The sequence below is a fragment of the Hippoglossus hippoglossus genome, chromosome 11 (genome assembly GCF_009819705.1).
Source record: "Hippoglossus hippoglossus isolate fHipHip1 chromosome 11, fHipHip1.pri, whole genome shotgun sequence".
NCBI lineage: Eukaryota > Metazoa > Chordata > Actinopteri > Pleuronectiformes > Pleuronectidae > Hippoglossus > Hippoglossus hippoglossus.
The window spans coordinates 11876144-11892118 of record NC_047161.1 but is presented as its reverse complement, the minus strand read 5'-3'; the positions used below and the strand labels follow the sequence as shown (position 1 = coordinate 11892118).

At 41.8% G+C, this 15975-nt stretch overlaps 1 protein-coding gene across 3 annotated transcripts in view; it reads right to left on the bottom strand.

The window, feature by feature from the left end:
* vps50 (VPS50 EARP/GARPII complex subunit) overlaps positions 1-15975 on the bottom strand; it is a 103732-nt gene that overhangs the window by 84236 nt on the left and 3521 nt on the right. For all 3 annotated transcript variants that reach the window (XM_034599986.1, XM_034599989.1, XM_034599988.1), the window contains exons 3-4: positions 9062-9184; positions 8166-8237 (exon numbers count right to left, since the gene is read on the bottom strand). In XM_034599986.1, coding sequence (XP_034455877.1) covers positions 8166-8237; positions 9062-9184 — 195 coding nt within the window. The remainder of the gene's footprint in view (positions 1-8165; positions 8238-9061; positions 9185-15975) is intronic.

Here is a 15975-nt window from a genome sequence, read left to right as displayed (position 1 = left end):
CTTTCAAATCTAGATATCACAGTAATACAAATTTAAGATAGAATGCCTGTTTAGTTTGGTGCGAACTCGGCTAATTTTCTCTCAAACTCAGTCAGGTTCAGACAGAAAATTCGTCAGTCATCATGTTTTCATTACTCACTCCTATTAAACCCCTTTTGAGGTGTCCAGGGTCCTCAGTGTTACACATAGATCTGTCTATTAAAAATAAATAAAATCCTAATTTATGCTCAATAAAGCTAATTTCTATAACTCCTGTGTTCCATCACTTTTGATTTCAATGTCGAAGTCAAGAATGAACGTTCAAGATCAAACGTTTCAAATCTCACGACAAACAAATGAGCCGGTTATGAATGAGCTGCTCATTATCATGACAAAGGACAAATACTCCAGTTACAACTTTCTCTCTCTGACTCAGTGAGCAACCACTTTCCTTTCATTTTTATAACAGTGCAACTATCCACACCAACACACACATTCACCAAGTGTAGTTATAAGATGAGCACGAGTTTATTCCAAGTTGTGAGGAGGCATTTATATCGGCTACTATGCAGCAGCCTCGCCTGCCGTAGTAGCAGAATAAGAGCGGGGGATGACATTTCGAAATGTGTTGCGTATGCATGGAAGCCAACTGGAGAGCTGAACAGATGGCGAATGCAGCTCAGTTGAAGCTGCTCATTCCACCGGGTGTTAGTACCGGAGTTTCTTCTAAAATCCCAAAGTGTGAGAAGGATGGTCACAGTGAAAAAATATTCAGTACATGGAAGAAGTGAAAGAATTCACCAAGTGAATGGTGGAGAAACAGAAAAACAATAAGAAGTCACGTTAAAGAAATTCAAAGACTGACCCAGTGAGCCACGTAATGGAAATCCACTGATCTTAGCACAAAACAATCAACTTTTCAAGGAGTGTAAGAGTCTTAGCATATGATGAAAACCCAGCTATTAGAATTGAAACACTCCAACCTGAGCCACAAGAACCAAGTCACTAGAGCTGTTTTCAGACATGAACTACAGAAAATGTCTGGAAAATTGTTTCTGGCCATTGAGACGAGGGGTGACGCCTGGGTAGAGCACGCAGAGGCCAATTCCGCTGCCGAAAAAACATTAACACTGGATTCGGCCCTTATCTCGAAAAGCTCTCGAATCTTGACTTTCCGAGTTGAAATCTCCGGCATCTTCTTGGTGTTTGGCACCTCTTTTTGATTGTGAGATGTTTGTATTCTTCCAGTTTTGCGTCACCAATTGACTCGCTGTGAATTTTCTGGAGATGTTTCTGCTGTATTCTCATGTGGGCTCAGTCACACATTTTTACAAGGGGAATAAAGTTCCAGAACAACTGACTCAGACATTTGCGTTCTCACATACAGACCCTCTGGAAAATTTCAGGAAAAAACGTCCGGAGTTCAGTGCAAGTCGGAAAGTTCACCCTCGCAAACACAAATAGAGGCAAATTTTGCACTAACTGGGTTGCAAACCAAGCACAGTGCATGTATTATTTAGCAGATGGCCGGGACGAACTGGGACAAAAAAAAAGGCCCTGGACTTTCTCACCCAGACCACCCAGTCTGGTGAATAATCAAAGTGGCCCAAAAATGCATCTGAGGGCTGCTCAACAAAAAAATTAAAAAGGGATGCTCAAGCGAACCACAGAGCGAAGAGTCCAATGGGAGGAGTCCCGGCGGCCAGTCCGACTATGGCAGATGGAGTAAAACTAGTGACAGAAAGACAACAAATGCATTTTTTTCTGTATAGGGACAGAAAAATGTGCCATCAAGGAGTGAAAAAGATGAGCAAACATGAGGGCAGTCACAGGAGAAGACAGATGCCGACTACCATCAGGAGGAGGAAGACGATAATGAATGCTGACAGAGACGGAACAGTTGTACAGTCTATGTTGCATTCGCTCATTAGCAAAAAGACTAAAGATACACTGAATACATTAGGCTTATAATCGATTCACTATTTTATGCAAGTGTTCACCGAGATGTACGAGGCCATTACAGCTAAATTAGCTCATGTTAATTAGAGGTTGGAGAAGTAAAATGTATCAAGCAGCTAAAAAAAACAGAGGTTAGTCGTTCCGATTAAAGAACCCAAGGACTGAGACAAATTAAAGTCAACAGTAAGTTTCCTGGGTTTCTGCATGTTACACATAACCCAAAGCAGTAGTGTAATGCACTTAAATGAAACCAAATGAAATTTAAAAAATATTTCAAATGTTTGGTGTGGTGGTGTCACATTCTGTCATATTGGGCAGCACGTGGGGCTTTGGGGCAGTTCCCTGTTTCTCAAAACACCTCTTTGCACCGGCTTTGAAGCATTTCGTCATAAAACGATGCGACCTCTCATGTTTGAATTTCGCTCACATACACGATGCTAAACTTCCCCCTGCACAGTGGGACGTTGCTCCAGCCTGAGAGGAATTTGGCAGTCGAGCCAGGCTTATGCAAAGGTTGCGTCAGCGCTGCTAACTTTAGAAAAAACCTTCATTACTGCTGCAGGAGGGATAGTCAAAGCTTTCAAGTTTCATTAAAAATTGAATATGTTCATCCAGGTTATTAATATCACTTCCCCCGGAATCTCTGCATCCTACGTTCATACATAGAAAGTCAATTGAAGAAGCGTACTTGATAAAAAATACTATGCTCATGTGTTGGTACATTATTGGTCCTCATATTTTTAAGGGGGGATTTTAAGATTTCAAGGTCTTAAGTTAAAAGTATAATTAGGATTCATGGGTTGAATGTTAATGATAGCAGTTGCTTAGCCATTGCATGAGATACAGATACAGCTGATAAATGCAACCTGAAGTGTAATATACAAGCACGTGTGTTCATATTGATTAAGGCATCCTAGCATTTGTGTGTTGATGTGGGAATTATGGAAACCACACACAACCAGTCAGTGTCTGAACCCTGACTTTTTTATTCCATACGGGCCGAGGTCTCAGTGCCAAAAAGGCAATTAGCCATGAGACGAGCCTGTGCCAGGCGTGTGTCTGAGACGCCAATTAAACTCAGCGGAGAAACAGGAAGGTTGTTCTCTTTCCCCTATACCACAGAAAGCCTGGACTTCCCTACAGCATATGACTCAGGAACAGAGGAGGGGAAGGAATATAACCAAGCAGGATATTTAATCATCACTTTAATGAATGCAACAGCTCACAAACACACATAAACCTCCACACAGCAGTGAAATAAAGAGGAAAACAAGGGAATAAGTACATGCAGTACATATAGTACAGTACTGCATCGATCATGTATTCATCCAACGTAAGCACGCCTCCGCGAGGACACACACAGCCACACACACCCACCGCATGAGCTGCTTTATACCTTATTTAATAGTGTCATGATATCTGGCAGGAGACAGCTTCTTGGTGAGGAAGTGAAAGCACTATTATCGCCTCTTCAAAGGGCTACACTCCGTTTCACAGTCGGGGGACTATGTGTCTTTGTAGTGTGTGTGTGGGTGTGTGGATTTGTGTGTGCGTGCGTGTGTACGTGCGTGTGTGTGTGTAAGCGAGTCCGGTTTGTATTATTGCCCACCTGGAAAGACAGACCTTCCATCACTAGCCGCAGGAGATCGGCACCAGCTTGGTGACCCACAACATGTACACAATCATCATGTCCAACATTACAATTCGCTAAAAAGATGATAGAAATAGTGAAGGATTTTTTGTATACCGCTTTAAGATGTGCTGTATATTACTATATTCTAAACTTTGTGTTGCTGTGATGAATAAAATAACTGATATTCGTTAAAAGAAACTCAGTCACACAGACTCTGTTATGGCTACAGGGTTGTTTTGCATATTCACAACAGTTAAGATTTTTCTTTATAAGGTTTAACCAATGAAAAAGTGTAATTTTCTTTTTATTCCACGTCAGGTATATGGCTCAACGTTGACCAATACAAAATACCCATCTACCATGTCGTGGAGAAATGGAAGAAATAGTTACAGTGTCTGTTAAAAATTTGAACTTTGTGAAAAAGAAAGCTATTATTCATTAATGGCTACAGCCACAGTCTCCCTCTCCTGGTAATTATTCAGAACATTTCCAGCTGATGGATGAGATGGTGACACTTTTGGACAGAAAGTGGAAAAACCAAACCTATTTTTCTTTTGTTTTGCCTTGGGGGTGTCTGGTATTTCTCCGAATGTCTGCATATGTGTGTATATAAATAAATATATTTTCAACTGTTGCATGTGTAATCTCATTGTGTATACTGTGCTTTGGTAAATAACCCCATGTAAAATGTAATGTATATGCCTTTTTCATGCGTGATTTCACAAATGATGAAAAACCGAGACTAGAATCTCTGACTCACAGTTGTAAGCCTCTGCCAACCAGTGAAGTTGGAAAAAATACCATCTCCATTTCTGTTCCTGAGCTCTGGTGTTAATTAACGGACAGAAAACAGAACATTATGATGTCACATTTGTGTGAAATTTGGTCTTTAGCGTGTGTGTGTGTTGGAGTTTTGGCCATTGTGATAATGACCTTTGACCATCAAAATCTAATTTGTTCATCTTTGAGTTCAAGTGAACGTTTCTGACAAATACGTATGAAGAAAATCTCTCAGGGTGGTCTTGAAATATCCCATTCAACAAGCCAGCAATCTATTTTGAGGTCATCGTGATCTTGACCTTTGACCTGCACAAGCTAACCAGCTCCTCCTTTAGTCCAAGTCAACGTTTCTGAGATATGGCGTTCCCGAGAATGGAACAGATGGACGGCCCAACAGACATCTTGAAAACATAATTCCTCCGGCCTCCACTGTTGCCAGCACAGATGCACAACAAGAAACCAGAGAAATAAGTTTGAAAAAATAAATACAAACGCATCCACAGAGTTATGTACAAAGGCTTTTAAACAAAAGCCTCAGGGCAATGAGGTAGACAAACAGGTAGACGGTTTGCTCATATTGATTTAAGATTGCCGGTTTGCATTGATAAGCATGCTGAGAAACATGGCTGGGGATTTTCTGCCTGACAGCGTACTGGACCAATTACAATGGCTATTCCCACGATGTGCCTGCAGGCTTGCGCGCAGCCAGAGAGAGAAGAAGAAGAGAGAGAGAGAGAGAGAGAGAGAGAGAGGGAGAGAGGGAGAGAGGGAGAGAGGGAGAGAGGGAGAGAGGGGATGTGTGAGAGGACGTTTGTGTGCTCTTAGGCTTCACGCAAGTTGCAGGTCTCCTTTTCAACTCAGCAGACAGCTCTGTGGGAAACTGCCAAACATTTAAATGAAGGGATGTGTAGGAAGAGGAGCGTTTATAGAAAACGAAGAGGGATTAGAGGAGGTGTGGAGGAGGCAGATGTGGCAAAATACAAAAATATATAAAACACGAGCTGGGGGGGCGATGGAGACAAGCAGGTATGTGAAAATACAGAGGCATGTCAGGAAGAAGGGTAAGCGGGGCAACATCTTCACTGGACTTTGGGGATTAAGGGGGCAGAGGGGGGGAAAGAGACGGTATCTATAAATAGAAATTGTTGACAGGCTGCCTCGCCAGTTTGAAACAGCGAGAACCTGACTGACCGCAGAATGATGGCCACTGTGGAAATGCTCCTGCTGTGGCCACAGGAAAAGAATCACAGAGAGGAGGATGTTGTCGAAACTCCTCTTCATCATGAACAACATCTCCCAACCCCGGTGTTCTGTTTGGCCAGAGGGGCACGTTCAGGTCGTGACTCAGGAAGACTAAGTGCTCCTCCGAACGCCACGGGAGGTCCTTCCTTCCTGTGGCCATTCAGCTATAAAATTCCTCCCCTTCATGCACATCTCCATCTGTTTTTTACTGCTGAGCTGCTGATAATTCACTGTTGACCCACATTGCACTTTACTCTTGCACATTGACCATTACTGTCAATGTACTTTGCACATTTCCATTTTTGTCTGTACTATGATTCCACCTTACTTTTTGCAAATGTTTCTATTTCTCAACAGATTCCGAGTGACAGGCACACAGACTAAGGAGTGAACCACAAGTTCTCGGGTTAGAGAGAGAATTGCATCGTACACCAGTTGCAGGTACACACACAATAAATGTATGGACACTGCAAATAGCCCTGCAGACAAAGAAATAATGCAGCAACGGAGCAAAACACCAGAGAGATCGCTTATGTTATTATGAGAAGTGTAAAAAATATTTTGGTTCATTATGAAAGACTGTGTCAGGACAAATTAGAATATGGAGGGCCACCACACTCTAGAATATTAAGGGGAAACACTGCTTTGACATAAGCGATAGGACATTAGCTGAAAGTTGGTTTTTACTCTTTTACTTAATTACTTCCTCTTTCCTAGTTGAGTGTTGAGCAATTATAACAAAGTAATTTCTCTGTGTGGATCAGTTAAGTTATTTTGTGATTCTGATTCACTGACGTAACAAGAGTCTGTTTTCAAAGTTCAGGGACAAAGCAAAAACTTCTGCTGCTGGGTGTTGTTCAGGCTCAGTCGCCAAATTGCAAATCAGCACAGAACAATGATGCAGGGCTGTTGATGGTACTGCCGAGCCTCACGTACAATCATCATAGTGCTATGTGCTTGGGGTGGATCAAAGACAGTTGTCAACATACAGGATATTTGGGCTGCCTAGAAAATTGGACGGCCTGTGATATATTGCTATAAGATAATGAAACAGAGCTTTTATCCAAATGAGAAAGTGCTTTTTCTGTATTATCTTTCGGAGTTATGTCCATAGTGTAAGCCAGTGTAAGTTTGAGGCTAAATCTACTTGAGGCTAAATTGTTTCATCAACTGAGGTTACCACGGTCAAGACCAAACTTTGGATCTAAAGTTTTTTCTATCAAGTTTCGACACTCTCCTCCTGATAGAATTAATAATTAGTTATTTTAGTTTTGTGTCCAACTTTCAAACTAGCATGGGTCATTTTACACTTTAGTTGAATTTTGAATTTCAATCACATTACATTGCTCATGAGCAATAAAATATTGCACTTTAAAGGGGACATAGCATGCCCATTTTACCACAAGTTGATATGGTTCCTTGGGGTCTTAATGAAATGTCTGTAACATACTTTGGTCAAAATACCACAAGGATCATTTAAAACAGCACCCTTTTTACCCTGTATAAAACAGCCCTCCACAGAGCGACCTGTTTTGAGTGCCTGTTCCTTTAAATGCTAATGAGCCAGCTCCCCCCTCCCCCCCATGATTTTAAACGATATAAATTACATATTTTATATGATATAAATTATCAAATATGCATCCCATACTTTGTATTCCCCTTGTTGTCCTGGAGTTTTAATTTTCCCAATCACATAATTAAATGTCCCCCTCTGCCCATCCACTACAAGCACACAAGCAGACAGACAGAGAGAGAAAGAGAGGTGGGGGGGGGCTATGAAGACCATCATTTACCCCCGAACCCTGACATTCAACGGGTACAACAACAAGCGGAGAAAGAAGAATCGCGGGCTGACCTTATATATACAGTCTATGGGGCTGACCAGCGGAGAAATGCTCGTCCCGTGTGAACAGCCAGGCGGCTGCGTGCTGGAGAACGGCCAAGAACGGCCAAGACCATGTAGGGAGACTTCCAGTTCCTTGTTACGACACAATACCCAGGAAGCGCAATCGAGTCGCTCAAGCATGACGTTTCTGACTTAGAGGAACTATAACAAAACGCGCGAGTGTTTTTTCCCCAGAGTTTTTGGGTTGGTAGACATGCCAGATACCCACATTAACCTGTAGAAGCACTAACAAAGTGGAATTTGCATGCTATGTCCCCTTTAAGTAAAACTAGAATATTTCCTGTAATTCTCACACACAGTGTCAACACAGCAGCAGATGGTGTTTTGTCTCAGAAGAACATGAATGAGTTAAATGAAAAGTGTTGTAGATGAAATTATAACAGCTTAAATGTCAGCAGATACATCTCCATGACAACTCCATAAAGATTAAAACAGTGTGACACTGTCAAATGTGAACCTTGAATTTCTATCAGTTAACAAATCATTTTACATCTAACGTAAAAAATAAAGTTTAAATTCAGATAAAACGACTTCTTGATTACATTAGTCATAATGACGTCAAAGTACACTCTCTGACACCACTGTGTGTGTTGGTGTGTGTGTTGGTGTGTGTGTGTGTGTGTGTGTGTGTGTGTGTGTGTGTGTGGGATAGAGAGAGGTACGTACTGCTGCCTGTTGTCTCTTCAGCTTGTCTCGATGCTCCTCCAGCTCCTGCAGGTTCAGCTCAGGTGGGAGCTTCTATAATCACACACGCAGATAAAAACACACAAACTTATTTTTTTGTTTACGATGCATCCGCCTACACACATGAAAGCACCTGAGACTTCTGCAGACACGTTCACAAATACAGTCTGCAAGACAAAAGTACTTGCATGCCTACCATTGAGCATGGTCAAAGCCCCTACTAGGTGTGTGTCAGACAGTACCAAGCTAAAGTGCTTAGGGCCACAGCAGGGATTTCCTTTATCTTGAGAAAGCAATTCTTCGACAGCATCTTAATTTTCCTCTTTCTCTTTGCTCAGTAAATACAAAGCTAGATCTTAAATCACATTAGTCGAGAAGGTGGAGGTTATTATTTAGTAAACAGCAAACAAACTCTGCTCGAAAAAAGAAGATATTAGAAATCCACGGCCCAAAGGATGATAGGTAATTACTTTCCCCTTGACTGAGAGTCTCATTTCAGATGGTGTAGCAAAACCAAGATAAATCTAATGAGATTTCACACCCTTCTTCTGTTGAGCGGATGCAATCCATCAATCCGGACGTCAACAGTGTGCATGCGGCTCAGCAGAAGCGTAACAGGCAGCAGCTCAGGTGAGAAAGAGCTTTAACTCTGCCAGTCAGACGGGGTTCATAGCACAGGAAGCCATGTTTATTCACATTAGAAATGCAATATTGTCATTATCAGAATTACGGAAATGTGGTGGGTTTGCGGGAATTATTAATATTTCTCTGAGGGGTGGGCGTGTTGACCTGGGTAGTGAGTCATCATTTAACAGGTGAGTGGTGCTCGTTCAGTCAATAACGCAAGTGCTCGCTCGTTCGTACGGCGAATATCTGACCTCCAGTTCGTGCTGCACCATGTCGAAGGAGTCGTTGGAGAAGTAGACCTCCTCAATGCTGTTGATGATCTCCTGCTCCGCCTGGGGGTCGATGGACTGTTCCCTCATCTCCCGCAGCTCCTCCTGAAAGAGGGCGACAAAAGAGAATTCAAAAAAAAGTTCCACATTTGGGCACTTTAGAAAGTTCCACTCAGGCTGAGACGCAAAGAGAAAATGTGCAAAACAGAGAATTACATCACTTCCCAGCAAATGAAAACAACAAACAAAAAATTCAAATGAAACATCAAGGAAAAATACATAAAAACAGAGTTAGAGAGATAACAAAGAAAAAGTGATGTGAGGGGAAAGAACATTAAGAAAGAGAGGAACAAGGGGTACAGAGGAGTTTAAGAGCAAAGGAGAGCGGGAAGGTGAGAGCAGAATAAATGAGTCGGAGAACAAAGTGCAAGAAGAGAAGTGTAGTGGGAAAGAAGTGGAGGAGAAAGCATTAATCGTTGGGGTTTGGGGAGAAGATTGCAGCTCGTTTCATGGGGGATAACACGCAGCCTTCAGAAGAAAAAAAAACCAATGACCAAAAGAATTCCACCCGGGATTCCCCCTTCAAAGCTTCTCTGAGAAACATTACAGCCTCATTGATTAACATGCTGTGCATCCATCAAGCTTTTGTGCTGGAATGAGTCTTTGAGATAAAAGGTTTTAAATCCACATCCCCTCCTGGCTGCGTTAATGAGCGCATATATACAGTCACAGGTGAATAAGAAAGTCATGACTGTGTTAGCAGCATACAACAAGGAGCAGCTGCTGAACACCAAGTTCAAGTAGAACGAGGTTAAAGCTGCATATAGTGCACTAAATCTACTCTCCCACATTATATTTAAGTGTGATATTTATATTCTAGCTCAACAATACCTCAATGTTAACAATGCATAATTCTTTGGTTTTACCCTATGCCTGGCAGTGATGACCATAGATTTAATAATAAATGGATGTAGACTGCAGGTCTGGAAAGTGAAGGCAATGCGGAAGTGCCTGAACACTGTGTTCTCTAAAATGAACAGTAGAGGGCGTCTCTGCCGGTTGCAAAAAGAATGTCTGTTTCAAAACTATTTCAATACATCATGATATTCATTTCATAAATGATGGTCCCATTTGTAGAATAGACGATGAAGCACAGTGTTCATAGGGGCAGTGATACCGTGTGATTGATAGCTACAGCCAATGGGTGCAGGTCGCAAGTGGATGTGCAGTGTCCTCGATCTCTCAGACTTCATCCCCCACTCCTTGAAATATGGTTTCTTCTGGTTTCAAAAAAACCAAGGTGGAGCCGACCAAAAGGCCAAACTCAAGGCTTCATATCAGTTTACAAACCAATGGCTGATGTCAAGGTGGTAGCCACTTGGTGACGACACAAAATGATGATTCATAAGTAAGTATCTTACTCTACAGCTCTCTAGAGTCTCTAGAGTCATTCTAGCAGCTCTCTGAGGTTGTACTTGAACTAAACATCAACATCAGCCCTTTTAAAATGCTTGTTCACTATCTTAGTGTATTAGAATATTAGCATGCAAACTTTTGCTCATTAGAATTAGCAGAAAGTGCAGTCGAGGCTCAAGTTGAAAAGGAAGGAAAGGGAAATATCCTTAGTTGTGCAGTTTTGTAGTCAAAAGCTAAAGTGTTGGACAAATATATAATATGACATCAGCACTTCGGGAAATGGGGATCGAAAAGATTTCCCCCTTGTCTTGAGTCACAAAAAATGTTCATAGCAATCCAGCCAATAGTTGTTGAGAGATTTCAGTTTGGAGCAAAGTTTTGCACAGATCAAGAACCTGTGTCATCGCTTGACATCGCATTGCCAGTATGGCTGAAAAAAACAAAAATATAGCTTAATACCATATTTCATATAACATAAAAAACAATTCTATGCTCAGTGGCCTCACTTCTAGCTCTCACTGAAAATGCTTTATTCAAGTTACTGCTGAGTCTAACTTTTGTGGGATCAATACATTGAGGTTTCGGCATAATGAATCATAATGGCACTAAAAATAGATCATAAGCTGAGGAACCAGGATAGATGTGGATGAATGCAATCTATACATCCCTAGATGCATCCCTATATACATCCAAACACACCTATAGAAATCTTTCATCTTCACACTTCATCTTACTGACGTCATACATTAGCAGGCGCTGATCAAAAAAAACCTTGTTACACACCTGCCTAGGCACAAATATTCTCCCAGCCACTATCAGCATGAGGCGTGCAGCGAGGCGACCGAGGGAGCCACCCATGCAACCGAATCTTGTGGCTGAGTGTCTTGCTGAGTGACATTTATACGAGGCAACGCTGCCGTGAGTAATTCTAATGTTTGCTGTAGCATCGAGCCTCATTTAATTCAATTACACAAACAGAATCCCCTTTTATGCCACATTTAAAATTGACACTCGGCGATTGAGACGATGAAAATGAATTAAATGTGTTACATAAAAAAAGTGTGAGTTTGCACGTGTGTGAAGCTGCAATGCACACACTTTCAGGTAAGTGTGTTTGTGTTTTTTTGCCATCAGGTGAAGGAGGGAGCAGGAGCCGTGGGGGGGTGGGGAAATGTGTGGGTGAGCGCGTGAGATCGGAAAGGAGGGGGTAGAGGTAGGAGGAAGGAGATCACACTCTGGAATCGAAAGGGTGGGTGGGAAATCAGCTCAAATGAGAGGCAAAGCGAGAAAAAAAAAAGGGAGGAGAAGGGGGAGAGAGGGGGAGGCGGATGAGTCATTGGTAGCAAAAGTTAACGCAGAAAGAAAAAGACAGAGGAGCGAGGGAAACAATAAGACGATGCAGAGTCTCTCCCGTGAAGACACTCCAGTGCGGTTTGGGCACCGTCTCTCTCTCTCTCCTCTCCCTCTGCCTCCCTCGCCCACCTGCAGTGACGTGAAGAAGTCTAAACATCTTTAAGTGAGTGACTCATTGAGAGGCCACCTTGGGAAAATAATTCCCTTCCCTGCCAGCCGCTGCACAGGCAGTGAGCGAAAGGAGAAGAAGCCAAAAGCAAAAAAAAAAAAGGGAAAGCAACAGACGCCCCTGTGCCCCACGCGTGAAACGCAACATCAGCTGCTGCTGTGAGGCTTTGATCCAATTTTACTTTGAAGGATGAGGGACAAACAAACCACCCTTCACCTCCCCCCCACCCCACCCCTCTTCCACAAATTAATGAAATTCTCATCTGTTTGCGGAAGTTAGAAATCCATTTGCATCCGAAGTGCGGGGTGTTTAACAACCTTTATCAGAGAATCAAAGCAGATATTCGTCTGGAGTGCTCATTGAATGTGGAAAATCAAGCATGGGATAGAAAGAAAAAAAAAAGGTGCTGAACAACACGGGACGCTGATAAAACAAAAGACTGAATATACAACAGGAGGAGGTTCATGGAAAATCCTGGGAGAAAAAAAGATGATGGGATGCGGAGTGCGAGACGAGGGCCAATTATTTCCACCACGGTATCATTCATTAGATGAGCAAATAAAAAACGCTCCTCATTGTCATCAGAGCTGAATATGTATGCTAACCGGGTGTTTACCCTCATCTGCTCCCAAACAGTGTTTCTACACAGCTGTCCTCTGAGACATTAGGTACAAATGACAGCCAACAGTAACATCCAGGCTCCAACAGTGCTGTCATCATAACATTACTGTATTTTCACTTAAAAAGGTATGCGAGCGAGTATTATACCTTTTATTCAGCTCGGTCTTTTGTTGAGAGTATTCCTGTGATTTTGTAATGAGCGCACGTCATTGGAAGCACATTTATACAACAGCTCATCTCAGAAACAAACCCTCAGGCTGTAACACATGTGAAGTGTCACACTGAGCCATGTTCCCCTTCAAGGAGACCCCCAGCATGAGAGCTACTGTCAGGTTATCAAACAAGCCCCCCCACTCCTAGCTTTAGCCCCAGTCCCTATCTGCTCGCTGGAGGACCTCAGCCTTTTAGGGAATAGTACAACATCGATGAGGCGATGCATTCTGCACGTGTAAATTAACGTTGTTTGTGAAGAGAGGACTTTAACTCTGAGATAAAAAAAAAACTGTGTAATGAGTAAGCTGATGGTGACCTCTGCTGGTGGGAAATGGTAACTGCATGAACCTGCAGCAGGTTTAGTAGAATGTCATGTTCTCAACATTTACAAAGATGTAACAGATAGAACATTATGTAGCAGGTTGTTAAGACAGTGAAATGTCGCAAATTAAAGATAAATTGTACATTTTCGTTTTTGAGAAGCCAGAACCAAACCATGTTTTAATGTAGCTTTAAGTATGACAGTAACAAATGAATCCATCCATCCGTCCATCCATCATCAATACTACTTTGTCAATGCCATCAGTCTCTAATTAAACTAACCCCAATCTCCATGTGTTACCCAGAGAAGTACCCAGAGAAAATCCATGCAAACACAAGGAGAACTCCACAGACAGACCCAGGCCGAACCAGGATTCGAACCGGGATTCGAACTGGTATTTGTGCTGACCTGAAACAATTAATCAATTATAAATGTTGACATTATTTTACTGTCAATCACCTGATTCTTTTGTCAACTCTACTTGTGGATACAACAGCCGATATCTTCTTCAGAACTTCACTGAGAGTCATATTAAAATATTTCATAATGAACTATTAAAAGTTAATTTAATTCCTGCTTCACCACACAATGTGAGACCGTAAATGACGTAAATGGTCCCAGGCTGCACAGGGTTGAGGAGGTTCAGAGAGATAACGCACCACAACACCTACAAACAAAAATCCTCAAAACAGACTCTTTGAACAGAAAAGGATTGGAGCGGCAGAAAAACGGTTTGCTGGTTTGTTCGTTTTTGAGTGTGAACCCACAAAGCAGCTTATACCTTCTCAAGAAGCCACAGAGATTAACATAAGGCGTAACAAATATCAAAGTGGTCAAAAATAGCTTTAAGTCTGTTGGAGTTTAATAAAAACATAAATAATTATTTTGAATCTCCCAAGGCTATGATTTATTTAAAGGTTTACAGCCTGGGCCAACTTTTTTACCACAATACTGGAATAATAATATCACATTAAAATCTTGAATAAAGTCAAACTTTTATTAAAATTAAAGTCCCCAGCTCATTGTCCAGATTAACATGTAAATATGTAGAGGACATTCATGACACAGCAGCAGGTGAACAGGGGGATCAGGTGTTCTTTGAGACGATTATTTCCCCCCGAGGCTAAAGTGTGGCTAAAGCCAAGAATCTGACTTCTTTATGCAGATTAACACAAAAGCCGACATCGGTGGAAGCAACGAAATCAAATGTTCTACTTCAGCAGCAACACTGCATAAAAAAAAACTGCCTTAAGCATTTTGCCCCAAAGAAAAACAAGCAGGCAGATCAGTGGGAAAAGTTGCCTCTACGACCTGTTTTGATCTTAAAATTAGTCAACAGCCCGTCAATGATGTAAAAAAAAGATTTCTCAGCAACACAAAGAAAAGTATACTCAAAAAGGTGCAAAGCAACATCTGATACGTGGGGAAAACATCAGTCTGTACTTCGATTTAATGACTACAGCAAAATAAGTGATGTAATCAATAGCCGTTTTTATTCATGAACTCCGGAAAATGTCCGGAAAATTGGGTGTGGGCCTGTGGAAACTTCATCCACAGGGTTGCTCACTGTGGAATTCTCAGGACATTTTCCAGTTCTCAAATGGACTCACATTTTGTGGACATTAATCACTCGGGAGCAATTCTGGAGTGTCCGGAGCAACTGACTCGGACATTTGCATTCTCACATGCATCATCAGCCAGAGCTATGGCCAAACTCTTCATTTACCAATTACTCCCACTGTCTCATACACTTGACTCACAATGACTCGACAGCATCATTTATCAATCATCCTCTGCATCAGTGCCCCCCTGCAGTGAGCCAGATGTTGCGGTCATGTTGCTCCTGGGGGATGAAAGACGATGTGAATCAATGCTAAACTGCTTGGAAACACATAACTGGCTCCAGGCAGTATGGATTATATTAAGTATCATGCACGCAGTCAAGAATCTTGGTCTCGTTCTCCATCAGAGGGCGTAGTGTTCAGTCGTGCAGGATTGCCCACAGTGGTCAACATGATTACTCACTGAGAGGACTTTGTGGGGTTTGGTGAACAGTGGCAAGACAAAGTATGTGATTCCTTTGGATGAATATGATCAAATGAATGTGATCTGCTCCAACTCACAAGTAAAGACAAACACGAACTATGTTTACAGAGACACCATCAATACGACTATTCGCCTTATTCTGAATAAGACATTATTTCTCTTTGCGTGAACAGCTAATAGAATATTTCATTCATCATTACGTTAACATGTTACAGAGCATAGTCTGATTATGACGTCAATGTCTGCCATACATATCAATGTCATAAAATTATGTGAAAACCCCAATAGGTTGTTATAATGTGATAAAGACATGTCAACATAATAACTAAGATCAGAAAACTCCACATGTTTTAATTTGATTGTTGCTTATTTAGAGTAGGACCTTATTCAGGTTAAGTTACTCAGAAAATTGTTTACATGGCAGTGTCTTATTCAGGCGATTGTCTTTATCGGGTTAATATCAGAATATCAGTGTGCATTTAAACATAATCACTATATGTTTAAGCTAATAACACACTATATTTTAATCTTTCATGAACACACCCATTAAACACGGACAGTGCTGATGGAGAAAGTAAGTGAGCCCTTGGATTAAATGACTGGCCAAAACCCCCTCTGCTGTAACCTGAAACAGACTCTCGCAGGAGCTGCACATCAGACGTGCACGACGCTCAGGAGGAACTATTCTTCCTGCAGAGCTGCTTCAGCTCAGACGTTTTTCTCAGGATGTCTGGTGTGAACAACACACATTCTTGA